The sequence below is a fragment of the Cygnus olor genome, chromosome 1, assembly GCF_009769625.2.
Source record: "Cygnus olor isolate bCygOlo1 chromosome 1, bCygOlo1.pri.v2, whole genome shotgun sequence".
In the NCBI taxonomy this organism is placed as follows: domain Eukaryota; kingdom Metazoa; phylum Chordata; class Aves; order Anseriformes; family Anatidae; genus Cygnus; species Cygnus olor.
The window spans coordinates 57394759-57413151 of NC_049169.1; the positions used below are offsets into that span (position 1 = coordinate 57394759).

The 18393-nt window shown below is 40.4% G+C and overlaps 1 protein-coding gene across 1 annotated transcript; it reads left to right on the forward strand.

Moving 5' to 3' along the window:
- The first annotated feature begins 394 nt into the window (after nt 1-394).
- LOC121071417 (BPI fold-containing family C protein-like) lies at nt 395-18343 on the forward strand. The gene is made up of 16 exons (XM_040559673.1): nt 395-563; nt 2667-2787; nt 3045-3156; nt 4621-4749; nt 6159-6314; nt 7072-7135; nt 7916-7976; nt 8880-8971; nt 10802-10975; nt 11161-11214; nt 12501-12671; nt 13237-13304; nt 14889-14931; nt 15751-15814; nt 16577-16653; nt 18001-18343. Exons 2-16 carry the CDS (start codon nt 2685-2687, stop codon nt 18040-18042), a joined length of 1410 nt encoding a protein of 469 aa, XP_040415607.1. The 5' UTR covers nt 395-563; nt 2667-2684; the 3' UTR covers nt 18043-18343.
- Nucleotides 18344-18393: the final 50 nt, after the last annotated feature.

Below are 18393 nucleotides of genomic sequence, written 5' to 3' on the forward strand. Positions count from 1 at the left end.
CACTAAATTATACATACACTATAGTATAAAAACTATATAATTTATGGTTTTCTGTATCCTGAGCAATTTCAGAACAGGTGGGCCTAGACAGTTGTTTTCCATCTGTTTTTCCCAGCAATAGCACACTTATTTATTTCATTCCTTGTTACGAGCATTAGTTCTGTGGAACTACTGGAATAGTTTCCACTGGAGTATCCTCTCAAGTCCATCTGAAAAGCCAGCACAGAAAACAGCATACCACAAGAAAACAGCACACTACCCTGATCTCAGCATCCTGGCGTCTGAGACCCCCACCCTACAGTTTACACTGCCCTCTAGTTAGTCCCTAAATTAAATTAGAGTGATAGATTTTACCTGTGACACCCAAAATAGTTCAGAACATGATTACCCAAGAGACCCCTCCCTGTGTGATACTGCTAAAGATGGCAGCAATTGGCTGTCTTCAACCTCTCAGGTCTTTTCTTTAAAAGACAGGGTTGGGGCTGCAGAGTGTTTTCCTTGGAGTCCCCTCAGCCCTGTGGTCTGGTACAGCAAAGCTTCTCTTTTCAGCTTTCAGAGGAGAGGTATAGTAACAAATATTTTGTGATTGCTCTTTGTTTTGAAGTGCTTTTGTTGGGAAGGGATAGATGTGACTAAATCTGGCAAAAGTCTGGGATTTTAAACTATGGGAACTCTGCCTACACGGAAAACACATTTCCTTCCAGCATTTTGTTTCAGTCATACATGTTAAGCATATGTTTCTTTTGCCTCTTGATTTCTGTCAATTGAAATTGAAAAGAAAATACTAGTGTTACCAAAAGGCAAGGATGTTTTGTGGGGTTATTTAAAATTGTCTGTTACAGTAAAGTTAAGCTAATGTTATATTATAACTTTGCAGCTTGCTTAAATGGTGATCATGACTGAAATTCTTTTAAAGTTTTGAGGTATATTATTATCTCTAATAGATAGTTAAAATAGTTAATACAGCAACACCCAAATGCCTTTTTCAGGTGTTAAGGGACAGTGCTGTTGTCTGCTTATAGATGGCTTCATCCCAGCTCTACAGCAGTGGTTGCCCACTCCTGCCGGGAGACTGCTCGCAGCAACAGTTTCTGACTTTCACACTACATGCAGCTTGTGGCTCATGCAGCATAGCTCCATCTGATTTTAAATCCTGTCATGAAAGTCCCTAGAGTGGGAATTAGCTTTGCTAGTTCACCACCCTGTGGTAAATCACACAGAGAAACTGAAAATTACTGAGGAGAAATGGTGGGCCATGATCATATCGTGTGTGTGTGCATATATATGAAGCTAGCACAAGTTTAGGTTACCTACCTTGACCTCCTCAGAGGGACATTGAATTCTGTAGTCACAGGAGGAAGCTAAACATCTCCAACAGGGCGACTTGCTTTAATGTAGGCTGTATCCCTCTACACTATAAAGATGATGGCTCTAGATAAGAGCCCTAACTTTTAAATGGCTCTAATTAAATAAGACCAGTCCCATGCAAGTGTGCTAGGGAAAGACAACCTTCTGTGAAAGATTTTTTTGTCCTGGACAGTAGGTTAAGGTTACTGTCCCCAGCTGTAAGTATCCCCTTGAAATTTTATGAGAGGAAATGATTAAAGAACAGAGTCTGTTACTGATAAGCCCGAACAAATTAAGGGGAACAAATCACCAGCAATAATATGTAAATTGTTTTCAAAGGCACTTATTTTGCTGTCATTCATTTGGTTTTATAAGGTACTTTGAACATGGATGTCCTTATTGATGAATGGAAAATGAGCATACAGGATGCTGTAGACAAGAGTCTTGAAATCTCAAGTAAAAAAAGTGGGGAAAAGCATGATAAAGTACCCAGACTACATGTTTAAAGAGGTCCAAAACAACCAGTTTGAGAAGCTAGGTCATGATGTTCAATACCATTAAAAAAATTATGGTGTCATGACCAAAATAACAGATAAAACTGATGCATTTATTGCATCATTTTCCTAGTTTCCCACAATACATAAAAAAAAAAAAATCCCACAGAAGCTTAGGATAAGAAATACAGCCCTAACACAGGCCAGAAGTTATTTAACAGGAATGAAAAGAGCAAAAATGAATGTCCATTTAACCATGAAGTTTGCAAGGAGATTTTTTGGGGTAAAACTTAATGCATTTATTAACATGAAAACACTGCCTGCTGGCACAAATTATTTTCTTTAGTTGACTGCCAGAGGGGTCATACAGGGCTTTTCAAAGCTGTGACTAACATCTTAATAAATTGTCCCTAAAGTAGGGGATCTATGTTTATAACTAAATAACCCGATGGGTTTTTCCAAAATGTTAAGACCAGTGATACCTGTTGATTCACCAGCAAGCACTGAGAGCGCTGAACTTTTGGGAAAAATAAGGTTCTTATTTCACTAATTGGAGGAAAAAAAAAAAAACAGCCTAAAAATTCAATGTGACCTCTGTTCCAACAGAGTTTGTCCAGGTGGATGTATCCCTGCTGCAGTGAATAATTTGATGTTTCTCCTATGCCCTGAGGAGAATGCTTCCTCTGCTGTGGTTGCTGGGTTTTTCACTTTATCCATTCTGGAGGGAAAGCTGGTGTCAGAACAGCACTCTCTGGGGGGGAAGAGGGAGTATGGTCACACAGCACAGCATGAACTTCTACTACCATTATAAATATTTCTTAACAGGTCCTTTGAGAAACAAAGATGAAGGTTTGCTGTTCTCTCCTCCTCTTAAGTTTGGTCTGTGTGCAACTCAAAGCCAACCCTGGAGTCAAAGTGAGGCTTACCCAGAAGGGCCTGGAGTACGGTATGTGTGCTGTTTTCAGAGGCATGTGGTGATATTGCATTCAATGAGCATCTTTAGTAGTAAAGGCAGCGGGAGGAAATGAGCTGGTCGCAGGCCTTAAAGAGAAGGAAGTCTTAAGAGCACAATGATGCATTCCTGCGTCAAATTCCCATCAAATAGAAGCAAGCATTGTTTTAAAGTCCCCTAAACTGGTAGCACATAAATATAAACCCACTGCCCATATCAAAGGTAACTGAACTACCACTTTCATCCTGTAGCCAAGGAGGTTGGGTTGGAGATCCTGAAGCAGAATATGGAGAAGGAACGTTTCCCTGATTTGACTGGATATGAGAAATTTGGGCTAGGTAATGTCAAATATAACATCTCAAGGTAAGTAACAATCGTACAAAATATGCTTTCTAATACAAAAGTTAGATGCTACTGCTATATTTAGCACTGTGCATGTATTATAATGGGAATGTTGATGCGTTTGTTAACTATCACTTAAAGGAAGACACTGTGACTTTCATTCAAACCCTCATGAAGGCAAAGCGAAAGCTCTCAATTTCTGTTCAGATAAAATTATCTGGTCTATCTTAGTCAGCTAAGAACTTGCAATGATCAGCAGAGAAAGATTCACATACCCGGAGGGCGGTTACACCTATGCTTTAGACACCTATCTTAGGATGAGATTAAATGTCCTCTGCAGATGTCAATGTTTCTACACTGACCACAGAGGAAGCCCAGAGAAACAGCTTACACCAGACACCCAGCTTCCAGGTGGTTGGAGTAGAGGGGAAGCTGGATCAGAATTAGCTGCAGATCATGAGTACATCTATGAGAATGGATCTTAAATTCCTGCACAGTATAACTTAGCTACTGGTCCAGGTAGCTGTCCCCACCAGTTTTGTCACTGGAGTTACAGACTCCCTGGAACAGCTGCTGGAAGAAAGGACATCAGCACTGTGTTGTGCTTGTTGGTAGCTGTACTTGCTGGAACCACCAGGACTTCCACCTGAATAAATTATCACACTCTGTAGGATGATTCTGAACACCAGTACACATACCACATAGCAGATGCCAAGTCTCTCTAAGGCAGCCAGCCTTAAGATGCACAAGAGATGCAGAAATACTGCATGATTTGAAATAGTAAAATGGGAAAAGCTGCAGAATATTTGGGGTCCTCATGCATAAACACATAGGTCAGTGTCTAGATATTACACTTAAGTATTTAGTTTAGTGTTACTAAGTTCATTAGGTGCCTTGCTGATTGTTCAGCACTTAACCAATTTGCCTTAATGACTGATTTGTGCTAAGTGACTGTAAAGCTACATCACAACGTAAGAGTGGAGTGGCAGTTATTGTAGCCTGAAAAAGTACAAGCTAGACAGGAATAAATCAAATGACAGCTGAAATTACATGAATTTAGCAGCAACTTTGAGTAAAGTTGAGTAAAGAGTTCAATTTATGGCTATGCCTATTGTTGAATGAATACTATGATAATTGCATTTCAATTGTGTTTACTTACCAGAAGTACAGTAAACTGTGACTGGATGCTTCCATAATGCTACAGAAAATAGATTTGATATTAATGAAGGAAATAGTAATGAAGGAAGTAGTCTCACTAGAAAATGAGTTCTAAGAGAATGTAATTCATGTAAGCAAGAACTAGAAAAAGTTTTGTTCAATATAGAGTTGTGATTCTTGGAGTCAAAGTTATCCTGACATCCTACCATTTCATTCCCTCTGGGGGCAGTTTGTGTTTGACTTAAACTTGAATCTTGTTTTATGTTCACCCTGACTCTTGAAATATGCATTTTTCTTTTTCTCCCCTGTATCTCCCTCATGCTCTAGAATACGAGTTGCTGCTGTTGAATTCCCCAGTGCTTCCATCTCCCTCATACCCAGGACTGGGATAAAACTGGTGATTGGAAATGCGTCTCTAACAGTTGATATGAACTGGAACATAAGGACCTGGATGTTGTACGTACAGCCTCATGTGTCCTGGGATTTTTCTTGATGAAGAATATCAAAAAGCAAAGATTAGTTTGTCTTGTGATCTCTTCATGGCAAAGATACTCTTTAACAGCTGAGAGCAGAAACCCAGTAATGGATTGGTCCTCACCAACAGGGCTGCTGCTGGGAGGCAGCTCCTGCCCATTCATATACTGAGCCCATGACTGAGGAGCACCTCTGCAAATAGGAAGGGATAGAGGTTCTAGCTGAATGTCCTGTCTGACAGCTAATGACACATCTAGAAAAACTGGATTGTGGTCCAGTACAATAAACTTTGCGTATTTCAAGTGCAGCTGCACTGTTAGAAATCCTGTGCTGTGCCTCCAGGCAATGCAGCTCAGAAGCTGATGGAGAAGGGACAAGCAAATGGCAATATCCTTATAGCAGTCTCCACACCTTCCCAGTTGTAGGTGGCTTCAGAAGAGAGAAATCCTTCCTCATCTTTCTTCACAGCTTCCGTTACCTATATTGCTAAACTGACTGAATTGCTGCAGTTTGGAGCTTCTGCTGTCAGGGACAGGGTGGGCTGGCTGCTGAGTGAGGGTAGGAGACCTGGGAGCTGAGGCTGAGGGCACAGCAGGAGGGGCAGTGCCTTCACCAGCAAATGCCCAGAACACTTGAGCAGAACCTGTCAGTGGCAGTGATCAGCATCAGCCACCAGTTCAGATTGCCAAGCCAGTCCATAGTGATGAGGCAGGGCTGAGGCAAAGACAGCAAGTCAAGCCAGCAAAGCACCATCAGGATTAATGAGGAATGAGGTTGTACATAGGTGTACCTGCAACATAGCTCAAGCAAAGGCATGAGCTTCAGTGCAACTCACAAACCAAGGGTAGAGACCCTCAATGAGGTGTTTCTCTCAACCAAGTTATGAACAGTTTGATCCAAAATAACACATCTTTGCTATGTTGGGGCTGGCCTTGAGCGTGGGCTGCCAAACCCCTGGGAGGGTGGTGGGGAGGAGGCCACAGAGCACACTAGGGCACTCCAGGCCCTGAAATGGGTTTGCAAGGAACATCCCCATATAGCAACAGGTGAGATGGCAGTACAGCTCTCTTACTCTGTCCTTTAATAGATGTAACCCAGTTACCTCATTTGTGTGCACATCTTGTTACTAGAACAAAGTATATTGAAATAGTGAATTATATACTCTCCCAAACTGGGAATTTTCCAAAACTCCTAGCAAGAAAATCTGCATAGAATACTTGATTCTTTACTGACCCTTAGTCTATCTTTTTTTCTATGAGCAACACAAGAAAGTATTCAGATAAACAACTTCATCTTCAGTGGAAAGCAAAGAGTCCATTTGAGAGTTAATGAGTCTAAAATGTTCACTAAAATAGGTTTTACAGTTGTTTCTGTATTTTTACTTTATGCAGCAGAGACAGTGGAAGAAGCACAGTGTACATTTCCAAGGTGTTTGTTACTGCAATCTTTTCAACACCCCTGGATAATACAGACCATACTTCAATATCACTTACCAGCTGCCGGACAACTTCTGGTGATATAGACATCAAGTTGAATGGAAAAAGCGGGTAAGTGCAAGAGATCTGTATACATGCTGGGAGAAAATAACTGTCAATGAATGGCACAAAGACACCCAAAACTGCTTTTAGGTGTCTATAGCCACCACAGGTGAGAATCAGGAAACTAATCCTGTGTTCAAATGGCAAAGTTTGACACTTGTTCTTTTATTTGTGCCCCCTGTCACTTGAGTAGAGGATAAATACAGCAGTTTTGGTCGGATCATACAATCCCTTGTGCTTCTTTGACACAGTTCTTTCCAAATACTGCTCTAATATTCAGCTCTAGGTAGAAGTTACATGCTTGTACTGTGCTTTCTGTACTTCTAGTCAGAATGCTATAAAAACTGAACAGAACCAGACTGTCTGTTGTGCCTGTGGTTATAAACCTGTGCAACATGATCTCATTGTTTTCTTGTACTTCTGTCACTTTCTGAATACAGCTTGTCACATGGTTTTGTTCTTCTGTTTTTGTTGTTTTTTACTTGCATTGGAAGTCTCTAGAACAGAATGTTTATTCTGGTTTTGTACATATGTGATGGTGCTAATGTAAAGAATCTTTTCATAAAGATGAAACTTCATCTACCTAGTCTAATCACTGAGGTGCCTAGTGGTGAAATCTTTTAAGTGGTGGCTCACTTCAGAAAGTTCATACATGTGCTAGAATATCACACTTGGAGGCCATTAAAAACTCTGTTCTGCAGAGATCTGATTTCCTGTTAATGACTGGAGTACTTGACCCATGAATTGCCTTTTTCTTTTCCTGTAGCTTCCTGCATAACTTCTTTATCAAGTATCTGAAGAAACCCATTCACAGGAGTTTGGCCAGTAATGTAAGCCTTTCAGATTGTGTAGGGGAGGGGTGTAAGGAATATCACTTTCACAAGTCAGCACTGGGAACTTGACAAAGGAAGAACTAGAAAAATAATGGAGTCTGATTCTGGTCTGGTCAGCATAGTCATCATTTTGCCGGCCAGAAACACTTTGAGATAGTGTTGAGTTCATGGCTGAGATACTGACTGGTCTAGGGGTAAGCTCAACCAGGGCCAGAATGTGCAGTTATTTTCCTGTTCCAATGCAAATAAGTCTGTGCATGTGTACATACGCATTCTGGTTATTGGGAAATTTTCATACTCGGGAAGTAAAATGTATTGGGTGACACAGATCCAGTAGTACGTCACCTGATAGTATGACTTACCTAAATCTCATAGTATCAAACAAGTGAGTAGTTCTGATGGCAACCTGCCCATCTGTGAGGAGGCAGAGCTTGAGGCAGGTGTCATTTGGCCCCAGGACAAGGATCTTTGCTGTGAGACCCATGTGAGATCTGTCTCCTTCTCACACTACTTAAGGCTGTGATTTTGTCACCCCCATCAGGCTGCTTTTAGCAACTTCCTACTTACCTGTCTTAAGGCAGGTCTGACACAGGACGTGCTTACCTTGCATGGAATAGATACCATGGGGAACCAGTTAGCTGAAGAAAAGCAAGCTTAGATGTTTTGACAAATGCTGCAATGTATGTCATGTATGTAGACAGACTTGCTAGCATACAGCTAAGAGGTGCATACAGTTCCATGCTAATCAGTCCATAACCTGAGTGTGCTTTTATACAGTCTTGTCCCAACATCAGATCTGGAATCCAGTTGATAAATGAAGACCTTCAGTCACTGAATGGTGAGCCCCCAGTGATATGTTTTTCTTCTGCTTTTTATTTCCTATTCAGTGAAACTCTGTAGCTTCCTTAACAGCAGCTGGCTAACAAAGCCTCCAGGAGCAGTATCAGACCCCACATTCTGTCAGCTCCTTTTCTTAGAGGACCACAGGTGAATAAAAGGAGTGATACTTGGACAAGAAAATGACACTTCTGAGAAGCCAAGGACTTATGAGCTATTCTTAACTTGCAAATGTGGCAGGCTGTACTTTTGATGTCAAAAATGCCACACAGTGCTGATAAGGCAGTTTTTCCTTCCCTTCATGCTGTGACTCCTCCTGTGCATGTAGCACTTGACAATCTGAAGCCTGCTCTCTTAGCCTGCCTGGAAATTTAGGTCTTACTTGCCAAAAGAAAAATAAAGCTCCTTTTTTATTTATATATATATATATATATAAAATATATATTAACCATTAGATTTGCAAGAGGCACTCAAACTGTTGAGCAGATACAATCTGCAAAACACAAGTACTTAAACAGATGATGCACCCACCTTTTCTGGGAAAGTATTTGCAGATTAGAGGCACTTTGGATGCCCTGGATGCCCTCAAACTGCTTAACAAGAAAACCCAGCCCTGAAGTAATACTATGGCCGCTTCCTTTTCCATTTTGGTTAGACTAAATTTACTTTTCCCCAATGGGAAAACATTAGACAAATTTAAGAAGATGCTTTGAAGAAAGTGCTAGTAGAAAGATCAAGTCTGAGGTTGGAATATGTGTTAGGATGTCCCTGGTTGCGTTCTTCCCTACCCACTGAAACAACATGTATCATTCTCTTTCAGGAACTGACTTAGTTTTAATACGCATAAAATTCTTTCTGTGCTTTTATAATATTGGGTATTTTTCTTTATCTACCACCTTTACAGTCCTAATGCCAATTGATGATTTGGCTGAAATAGACTACTCCTTAAATAGCTTGCCAGCAGTATTCCATCCATACATTGACCTGGACTTAAAGGTAATTGCCTGTAGTGCTTTTGCCAATATTGGTGGATTTTTTTTGTTATTGTATGATCCTCTTTCTAAGATGAAGATGCCTGCTGTTCTGAACACTAAAATACTAAGCACTACTGCATTTGTTATTGTAATATTTTTAACAAGTCTGTTGTAAAATGAATTATTCAAAAAATATTCCTTTTTAACTGCTGTTGACTTGGTTATAGCAAATAGTGATAAAAGTTGACTAAGCAAGTTATAAGAAAAAAGAGAAAGGAGAAAAGTATTCAAAGAGGAATTCAACTTCATCCTTCTCTCACTGTTGATTAACATCTGGCACTTATTTGCTCTATCAGTCAGGGGAAGATTTCTATATTTTGCACTAACTAGATGAGTGTGCTGTCAGGTGAAAAAAGAAATAGTAAGACTACGGAAGCAGGAATTAAGCCTCTCCCACACAGAATGGGAAGAGAAGACACTTGAAAAAGAGTGCAAGTCCAAGGCATGCTCCTGAGTTTGAAGGCCTGAAAGTTTCTTTAGTTTAAAGTAAAAGGTCTCCTTATGTATTAAGACAAAAATTAGACTAGTTTCTGACTCTAGAATGTCTTCACTACCATTCTGGTTAAGGTGCCTTGGCTGAAGGTAGTTATGATCATAGTGTCTGAGATGCTTAATTAAGTTCAAGATGCCTTATGCTAGGTGCTCTAAACACAGAGAACAAAAAGACAGTCTTGTCTATTGTTTATACTTAATTTATAAGAACTTAGTGACAACAGGAAAATAAAAGACAGGAACACAAGGGAACAATACGCCAGTAGTGTGGTAGAGACTGTTCTTGGCAGCAGCCACAGAATGTTTGCCAAGTTCTTCTCGGTATTTTGGTGACTAGATTTTATGTAGAGATTTGAGTCAGACCGAAGAGGTAAAGTCATGGGTGTCTGCAAGAGCTATTATCCCACAGAAGAGGCAACATGGGGAAAACAGATAAAGCCAGCAGCTGGTAAATTGAGCAAGTGAGGGTTGACTGGGGAGGTCATGGGCAAAGAGACTCAGCACTTTATAAGCATGTTGACAATCCTTAGAAAGTAACAGGAAACTTAGAGATAGATGGGCAATAGTTGGGGAAAATACAGACACACAGAATACACCTGAGATGAAACAGAAAGGAGGAAATGAGAAAAGGGATATAAAAAAAAAAATCTTAAACTGAGTACTTTCCTCACTTTAAATTAGTTTTACTTGTTTGTTTCATCTTGACATATTTGGAATTATTAGATCTGTGAGCTTTGGCTGGCATCACAGGTGCTGCAGAAGACAAATGTTTTTTAGGATTGTTTGACATAACTTTTTCTCTTGCACATTTTGTCTGAACACCTTACTTCATTCTCAGTAGAATAAGGTGCTGATTATGACCTAGGAAGGCCTCTGTAATTCTAGAGATCCATCTTGAAATTAAGGCCATTGGCTAGCTCTGGACAACAGTTCTCAGGTCTAAATTCTTAGAGGTGGGGAAAGGATAAAGTAAGGCTTTTCAATAAGAAGGAGCCTAACTCATTCAATAGGTAAGGCCTTAATTTTGTTTTCTGAGTTGGTAGACTGTCTTCAGTAGGTGATCAGCATCTCAAAAGATAGGTCTCAGATGTCATCTGTGAAGGTGTCCAATCTCTGTAATTTGTCTTCACAGCCTGCTTGAAAGCACTAGGGCTCCAGGGTGTACTACAAGTCCTGTGTACTTCTTTCTACACAAAATGAACAGCTTATGCAAGGGAAAGGAAAGTAGCAATTAATTGTCTGCAGTCACTTCAAAGCCATGTTTTGACTCTGACTTTTTTCATCTCCGAATATCTTTCAGGGGATAGTATACCCAGCTGGAAATTACACTGACCCTCCCTATGCAGCAGCTCCCTTCACCATCCCAGACCAAAGAGACTCCATGCTCAACCTTGCTTTCTCCGAGTATTTCTTTCAGACTTCCTCATTTGCTTACTACACAGCAGGGGCCTTCAACATAACGATTGCAGAAGAGGTGAGTAGGAGACAGGAACAGAGTCAGACTAGCTCAGGTTGTTCAAGCTGGGGCTTTTACCTGCCAGTTGTCAGCATGAGGCAGGTTGGGTTACTAATTGGGCTGTAAAGTCCTGATTTATGAAGCGTGCCTCTCTATGAAGCGCGCACCTTGTTAACTCACTTATTTTCTCTATTTTTTTCCAGACTTGCAGTTATTTTAATATAAGCACAGAGATATTTGGCAGTATCATCCCTGAGGTGAGTACCAGTACTTTCACAAATACATAGAGAACTGCCCAATGTAGGTGTTGGACACTGGTGTATCCCAAAGGCCTTTCAGCACCAGTCAGAATCTTCCACTGGGGAAGTGGATATATGTATGCATGGTAACAGCAGAGCAGATGGGCCTTGTCACTTCTCGCCTCCACAACAAACTGAATGACTTGTGCTGTTACCAAACTTAGTCCATAATCTTGTGCATTGATCTTTACTCTGGACGCTATGCCAAAGCTACAGATGTTCCCACCTCAAACCAGCCCTGGGCAGGAAAAAGCTTCCAGTCATGAGTCTTGCTTTGAGAGGTAGGGCCTCAGCTCAGAAATAGCTCCTTTCTCCTCCCAAAACTTGTGTAATTGCCTTTGCTTCACTGTTAGCCTGAGACTGACTAGCAGAAAGCAATCCAGTAAAGACCCGGGAGGGGACTCCAGTGGCCATGTGCAGGAAAACAAGCTAAGAGATGGGCAGGTAACATTACATCTATGGGAAAGACAAGGCAGGTGTACAGGTTTTCAATTTATTTCACATGGAGAAGATGAACATAACAGGAAAGGTGGTATAAGCATGCATGGCTTCTACCAGAATTCCTAGACAAAATGAGAAACCAAAAATGAGCATAAGAGACCCTAGCTCTTGAATGCCACGGGTGGATCAAATCGGACTCGCAGTTCCAAGAACTTCACATCCTTGTTTGTTTCCTGGATGATTTCAGGTTCCTTCCTCAGAAATCTAAAATTGCAGGGCAATTGTCATATGGTCTTCATATAATGCCATGAGCATTGTTGCTACTATTCCACCCCCTTATTCTAACTAATGAACTTGGTGAACCTACTCATTCCTTAGGCAAGGGACAGAGTGAGGCTCCTCGGGGAACAGCCCAGAGCAGGAACCTGTCTCATGAGATAGATTAATCTCAAAGTGAATTAATGACTCCTGAGCTCCTTTATTGTCACTTAAATGTCACATTTATCCTCCATTCCTTTCCTGCATTCACAAACCAATTTCTTTCAAATCAGCATAGAGAAAAAAAAGTATTCTTAGAGTGGAAGGAACTTTCTACTGCATCCCTGTTAGCCAAGATTATTGATTTATCACCACAGAAGTTTTCTATTTCCTGCTTGCTTGAAAGAATCTTGTTAGCAGCTGTTCTTAACCTCATCTCAAAGAACTACTTCAAAGTGATTACTTCAAGAGTGAGAAATTGTAATATTCTGACCTGTTCTACAAGCATTTCTCTTTTTTTTTGGTTTTGCCTTGGAACCTTACAGGTAGCCAAATATTCAGTAACACCATATCCAGTGATGTTGAAGCTAATGGCTACTGAAACACCTCTCATCAGCTTGCAGCAGGATTCCTTTACTCTAGAGATTCAGGGATCCATGGAGGTGTTTGCTGTTCTGCCAGACTCAACCACCCAGTCATTGTTCACAATTAACATAGTAAGTACAAGAAACAAAATGACACTTAACTCAGGGCTAAATATGCTTGTTCCTTCCTTCTGTTAAAACTCTTGTATAAGAAACCAAGTACCAGATTTTTAATACTTAAACATGCAAATTTTCTTTAGTCACAGGTGGTGTTGTATGGCCACACTAACCTACAGGAAATTTTTATGGGGAAGAACTTTTTCCTATAGGCAAATGAAAATAGAAATAAATAGTGATTCTGATTAACCAAAGATTTCTTCTTTGGAAAAGATTTCTTCTTTGGAATGATTGTTCTGCAAGCATGAACAGTCATATCTCATGGCACTTTGTTCATTTATCTGAAAATGATTTTGATTAGTGAAATCTCATTACCCACTTCAGCGCTTGTCAGTGCCATTCAGACAAGCAGAAATTTACGGCATGCAACCTCGCATGGGCCATTGACTAGAGAGAAACTCCACCTATGTGAAACACTTCTGTGTACAACCAGGAAAATGATGTTTCTGCATTTGTGATGAATTTCCAGCAATGGTTTCATTTTCTATGTCTGGCAACCCATGGTTTCTTTCTTCTGCAGGCAGCCAACACCAGCATTGCTCTGAATATATTCAACCGGAAATTGATGGGCTCACTCTGTCTGAACAGGTAATTCAACAGGGGCAGGACGGCCTGAGCCTGTTTGGAGAATAGTGCTAGCAATCCCAACATTAGCAGTTTAGACACATGACCAGATAACCATAATTTAATGAATGTAGTTCCCTAGTGAGTTCATCTGTAGGAACTCCATCAGGAGAAAGGTTTGCACTTCTGTATTTTTCTTCATGCTTGGTGATAGGTTAAAGATCTGTTGCTTCTCTTGAATCCTTGGTAAACTTCTTCACTTATCTGAGCTGGACAGACTTTCTCAGCCTTAGGCAATGTGGTTGCTATGACTAGAGCAAATAATGAATGTAACAAACTAGTCATTCTAGAGAGCTGGTTTAGTATCTCAGTTTAGTCTAAAATCACTTGCACAGATTTTTGTCTTGAAGATCTAGTTGTGATTCTCTAATTCTGTGTCTGTACTTGCACAGCTTAGATCACTCAGGAAGTTTTTCTGTGACAATTGCCATGGTCCCCAGGGACTGCCCACCAGCTGTGGACTGATGCAGGACCTATAGTAATTTCATTGAACTTCTCTGCTCCTGACATCTTCTGTCCCCTCTGAGCTACATAAATGAAGCGTCCAAGGTAGTTATGATTACCATAAAATATTTGAGAGCTTCCCTCCTCCCTTTCCAGCTAGTAAGATGCAATTGCTTTCTAGCTCACCTGTGCAGAGGGGTCCAGGACATGGAAAAGAACCTGGACCCCTGCAGTTTCCCCGACATTAATATTCTCATAGCAGAGATGCTCCAACTCAGGCACTGCAATTCCCAAGCTTCAGGCTTCAGAAAGCCAGAGATGGCTTGGGCATTTAGAAATCTAGCATTTCATTTTACAGAGAAGTTCTGTATACCACAACCTCATAACTGGGAATTGAGACCCTTATTTCACAAAAAAAAATCCTTTGGGAAAGATAGTTATAAGGTTATAAATATGCAGATTCTCCCAGGATACAGATGTTAGGAATGTAAGGATAGTGTCATTAGTATATTGTTTTTTCAGCAATATTCAGAGAAAAAGTCCGAAATGTGTTGGAAACTGGCCATGAAAGCTAGGGTGCTGGTGCTGTGGAAACCTAGAAATCTTACTTTGAATAATTATTTGGATACATGACTATGTACTGAATAAATATTTGAATTTGGAAGAATAGACATTAGCAACGCAGGCAGCAGCAGCAGCACCATGCTGTGAACAGAGTTATTCTTCCATTGCCTAGAAAGGTTTGTATCATAGTATTATCCTGATGTACCTAAATCCTTGCAAAAGATGTGAGAGCCTGCAAGCCCTTAATGCTGGCCTTGGTAAAGTCAACCAGTAGGATTTCCAAAACACAGCACAGAGGGAGAATGTACACGCATCCCTGGCTACAGCCCTTCTAGGGTACTCTTCCTGCATGCATGCTCAGCAATGCCCTAAGAAAACCACATCTTTCTTGATAAGGCAGTATGTGCTGTGTAAAATATATTGCTTCAAAAGTCTCTTTACAGATGCTTCATAAGGCCTAGAGCTCTAAAGCAGTGACTGTTCATCGAGAACGTGTTTATCCTTTCTAGCGACTCATCTTGTTTCACTTCTTTCCCTCAGGCTCCAGTTCTCCCTAACCCATTCCAACGTTGTTTTTTTTGAGGTAAGCAGACAGTTTAAGCATATAGGAAATGTAAACCAGAAATATCAATGATATCAAGGCTAAAGAGTAAGCACCCAAATTCCATCTATATTTCTAAACCATTTGGCTTCATTCCTTGGCAGCTTTTTTCCCCACCTTCTGGCTGCCACCTCTCTGCTGTTGATTTAATAGAAAAGTGTACTCCTTTGGGGCAAGTTAGTCTTCTGAAAATGATATATTCTGAAGTTCCCTTGACTGGTATATCATATTTTATCAGTAAGCTGAAAGATCACTAATCATAGCCCTGTAACACAGCATTAATCTGAACTATAGCGGTAGAGGGAGCAGTGTGCTGCTGTCTAAGCAATCGCATGCATGACTGAGGCAGAGGCACTTCATGTGTTGATGTGCACTCATCACAGATGCTCAGAACTACAATAGGGAATGGGAGCCAAAATAGTATTCTCAGATGCCTGAGACTCTGCTGTTGTAGCCTTCCAGGGAAAACTGCCTCCAGAGAGTCATTTAATTCTGAATACAATCACTCAGTTCTGAGTGGGTGAGGAGAAAAGATTAAAACTGCTTTGGTGATGGTGACAAATTGTTTCACAAGTAAAGGAAGTAGACTGCTTTAAATTAAAATGTTGTCCAAGCATGATGAGAGCCATTTGCAATTTGCATCTCACTTCCTTTGCATCTCTTTGAAGGCATGAGATCCTTCTGGGCTAAAAGAGAGCCAGAAGCTGAATGTAAGCTTATAGTCCTCATTCAGGATGAGGGCATGATGAGTCTACTCCTATCAGAAAGTGATGCTTAACTCAGCCTTCTTGTTTGTGACAGATCTCACTTCTGGAGAACATCCTGTCCTATATCTTACAGACTGAAGTAATTCCATCAGCTAATGGTAAGGCTACATTTCTAAGCATCAGCTAAAACCCTCCAGCAGAGTGGGTGATTCTAGGAACTACTGTCTTTCTGCTTAAGTTGCCAGTTCTATTAACTTCACTGGAACATGATCATCAGCCAGTAAGCAGTGGAATGGGGAGATTGATTTGTAGGGCTGTAAGTATGGTCTCTCACTAGCGCTGTTCTGCAGTGTCAGCAGAGAAGTCCAGGGCAATAAGGTCTGGCAAACTCATCGACCTTTACCTCATGAAAGGTGACCTTGATGCATCGGTACAGAAGCATGTCTATAGTTTGTATACCTGATTGCTGCCAGTGTGTGTGAAATGTATTCCTGTTAGATTAGCCTCTCATATAATCTTAATTAAGGCCCCAAAGGGAGACATAGGTTTGTGCAAGCACTTTGTACTGGGATGAACTTTGCCTTCCTTAATTAATGGAGACAAATGGGAACAGGTTCTAATGATTCTATAGCTGTATTGACAATCCCTCAGGTCATTAAGGACAAATCAGATAGTATGTGATAATGCATTGAACAGGAAGTGCCTTAATTTGGCTGCAACACTGCCAAGAGAAGAGTACCTATAATTCTTTCCCCCTTTGGTAAATGAGCATTGTATTTACCTCCCAGGGTCCTCTGTGAAGGCTAAGAGGTTAATTGTTTTAAATGACCTAAATCTCTGAATAAACAGAAGGTTGTTGAAGGGCAGGTATTTATTATCTTCCTAACGCATCCCTAAATCATTGTTTGTCTTTTCTTAAGCTAAACTCTCCAAAGGATTCCCTCTTCCCAATTTGGCCAATGTTACCTTGACGAGACCTCGTATTACAATTGTACAGGTAAGATTTTGACACTTATGAAAAGGTTATTAATTTTTGGTGGGGGTGAGGGAGCTAGGCACTTATTCACCTTCTGCTTGTACAAGAAATCTGCTGGATCTTTTTTCTTTTACTGCTAGTTAAAAACAAGATATTTTTTTAATTGTTTAAAATGAGATCTGTTATAATGGTAAAGTCTTATTAGATACAAATTTATCTGTCTTTTGAGAGGAAAAACTTGAACTGGATTACATACGTAACCACTGAGTGATCAAACACACAGCTTCCTCAGCCTTGGAAGTTGTAATTCAGTGTGAAAACAGGTTTACCTCTTAACATTTCATTCAAGTTTGACAAACCAAATTAGAGCTATCACTTTCCATGCACTACTACTGAATTTAATAGGAATAGCTGAAATATGGGAGGGAGCCGAATTTGATTTTGTGCAGAGTATGACTGGATTTTGTTAACAACTGCTGATATTGGCTGAGACTATTAACCAAAAGTAGTTAGCAAGCTCTCAGGAAATATTCTTTGCCTTCTGGTTATTCTTCTCCAAATCACACAATATCTGTTAAGCACAAAGCACAACTCTGAAAAGGAAATGCCAAGATTGTTTTTCACTCTTTGCAACGCATGTACCTTGCAGCAGTTTGGTATGCAATCCCTACAAATTATTGTTTGGAGACTGCTTTAGGCAACACTAGTTGCCAACAACCTTACAGACTAATTATGAAGGATTTTAGTGGTTTTGTGGGACCCATTCCACACCTCACTTTCTCTAGTCACTCTTCTTGTCAGTAACGAGAATTGAGAGGACACAGAACTGTTCAGTGTGAATGGGTTTCCCAAGTAAAAGCTAACTCTATAGTCTCCACTTCCAGTTCTAGTCTGTTGGCTGTAGTTGAGAGGAAGGAAGACAATACTTCATGCTTTTCAGAGATAAGTATATTAGACTGTGGTGGACTGCTCTCTGAAGGTTTGTTGCCCTGTACACACTGACAATGGGGGAAGCCCAAAGGGCAAATTTAGATTACATGACTAATTCTAAAATGGCTCAAATTAGGTTAAAAAAAGATAATCCTACTTTGTGATGATTGTCTAGCTGCCTCAAGGCTCAAATGAACTTTCCTGGGTAGGCTGGATGATCTTTAGATGTCTCTTCCATTGCTAGCATGACGTGAAGGGATAGCACACTAGGCAAAGACGAAAGTTTGAAGGACCGTTTAGTAGAACTTGGAAGTAAAAAGTCTCAGCTGTTTTCAGTATTTTTTTGTTTGGTTTTTTAACATTAGGATAGAGTTAAATGTAATAAATAACTAAAATATTTTGTAATTCATAGCATTGTGACTGTTCTTCTTCCCACAGGGCTATATGTTGGTTTCTACTGATGTTCACTACAACCATTAAAGGAGAAGAGTGACCATTTGTCAGGCATGAATTTAAATCAATGTGACTCTGAAGGCTGAACAACTGTGTGATTCTCCTGAAACATCTCACCTGAGTCCTGATGAGAGCAGTGGCCTGGTTTGGTGGGATGGGAGGGAGTGCTCAGAAATCTGAAGAAATGGTTAGGCTTCACAAGGGTGATAACAAGCAGACTCGGGGCAAGCAAGATGCATGCTTGGCATTATTTATTCTGGAGTTTATCTGATGTAAAACTGTTTTTAAAAAGATTAATGCCTCTCTTGAAATAAAGTCTTGTCTACACGCTTCCTGAAAGATGCTACAGTCTCGCAAGTTAAGAAAAAGTACATTGTC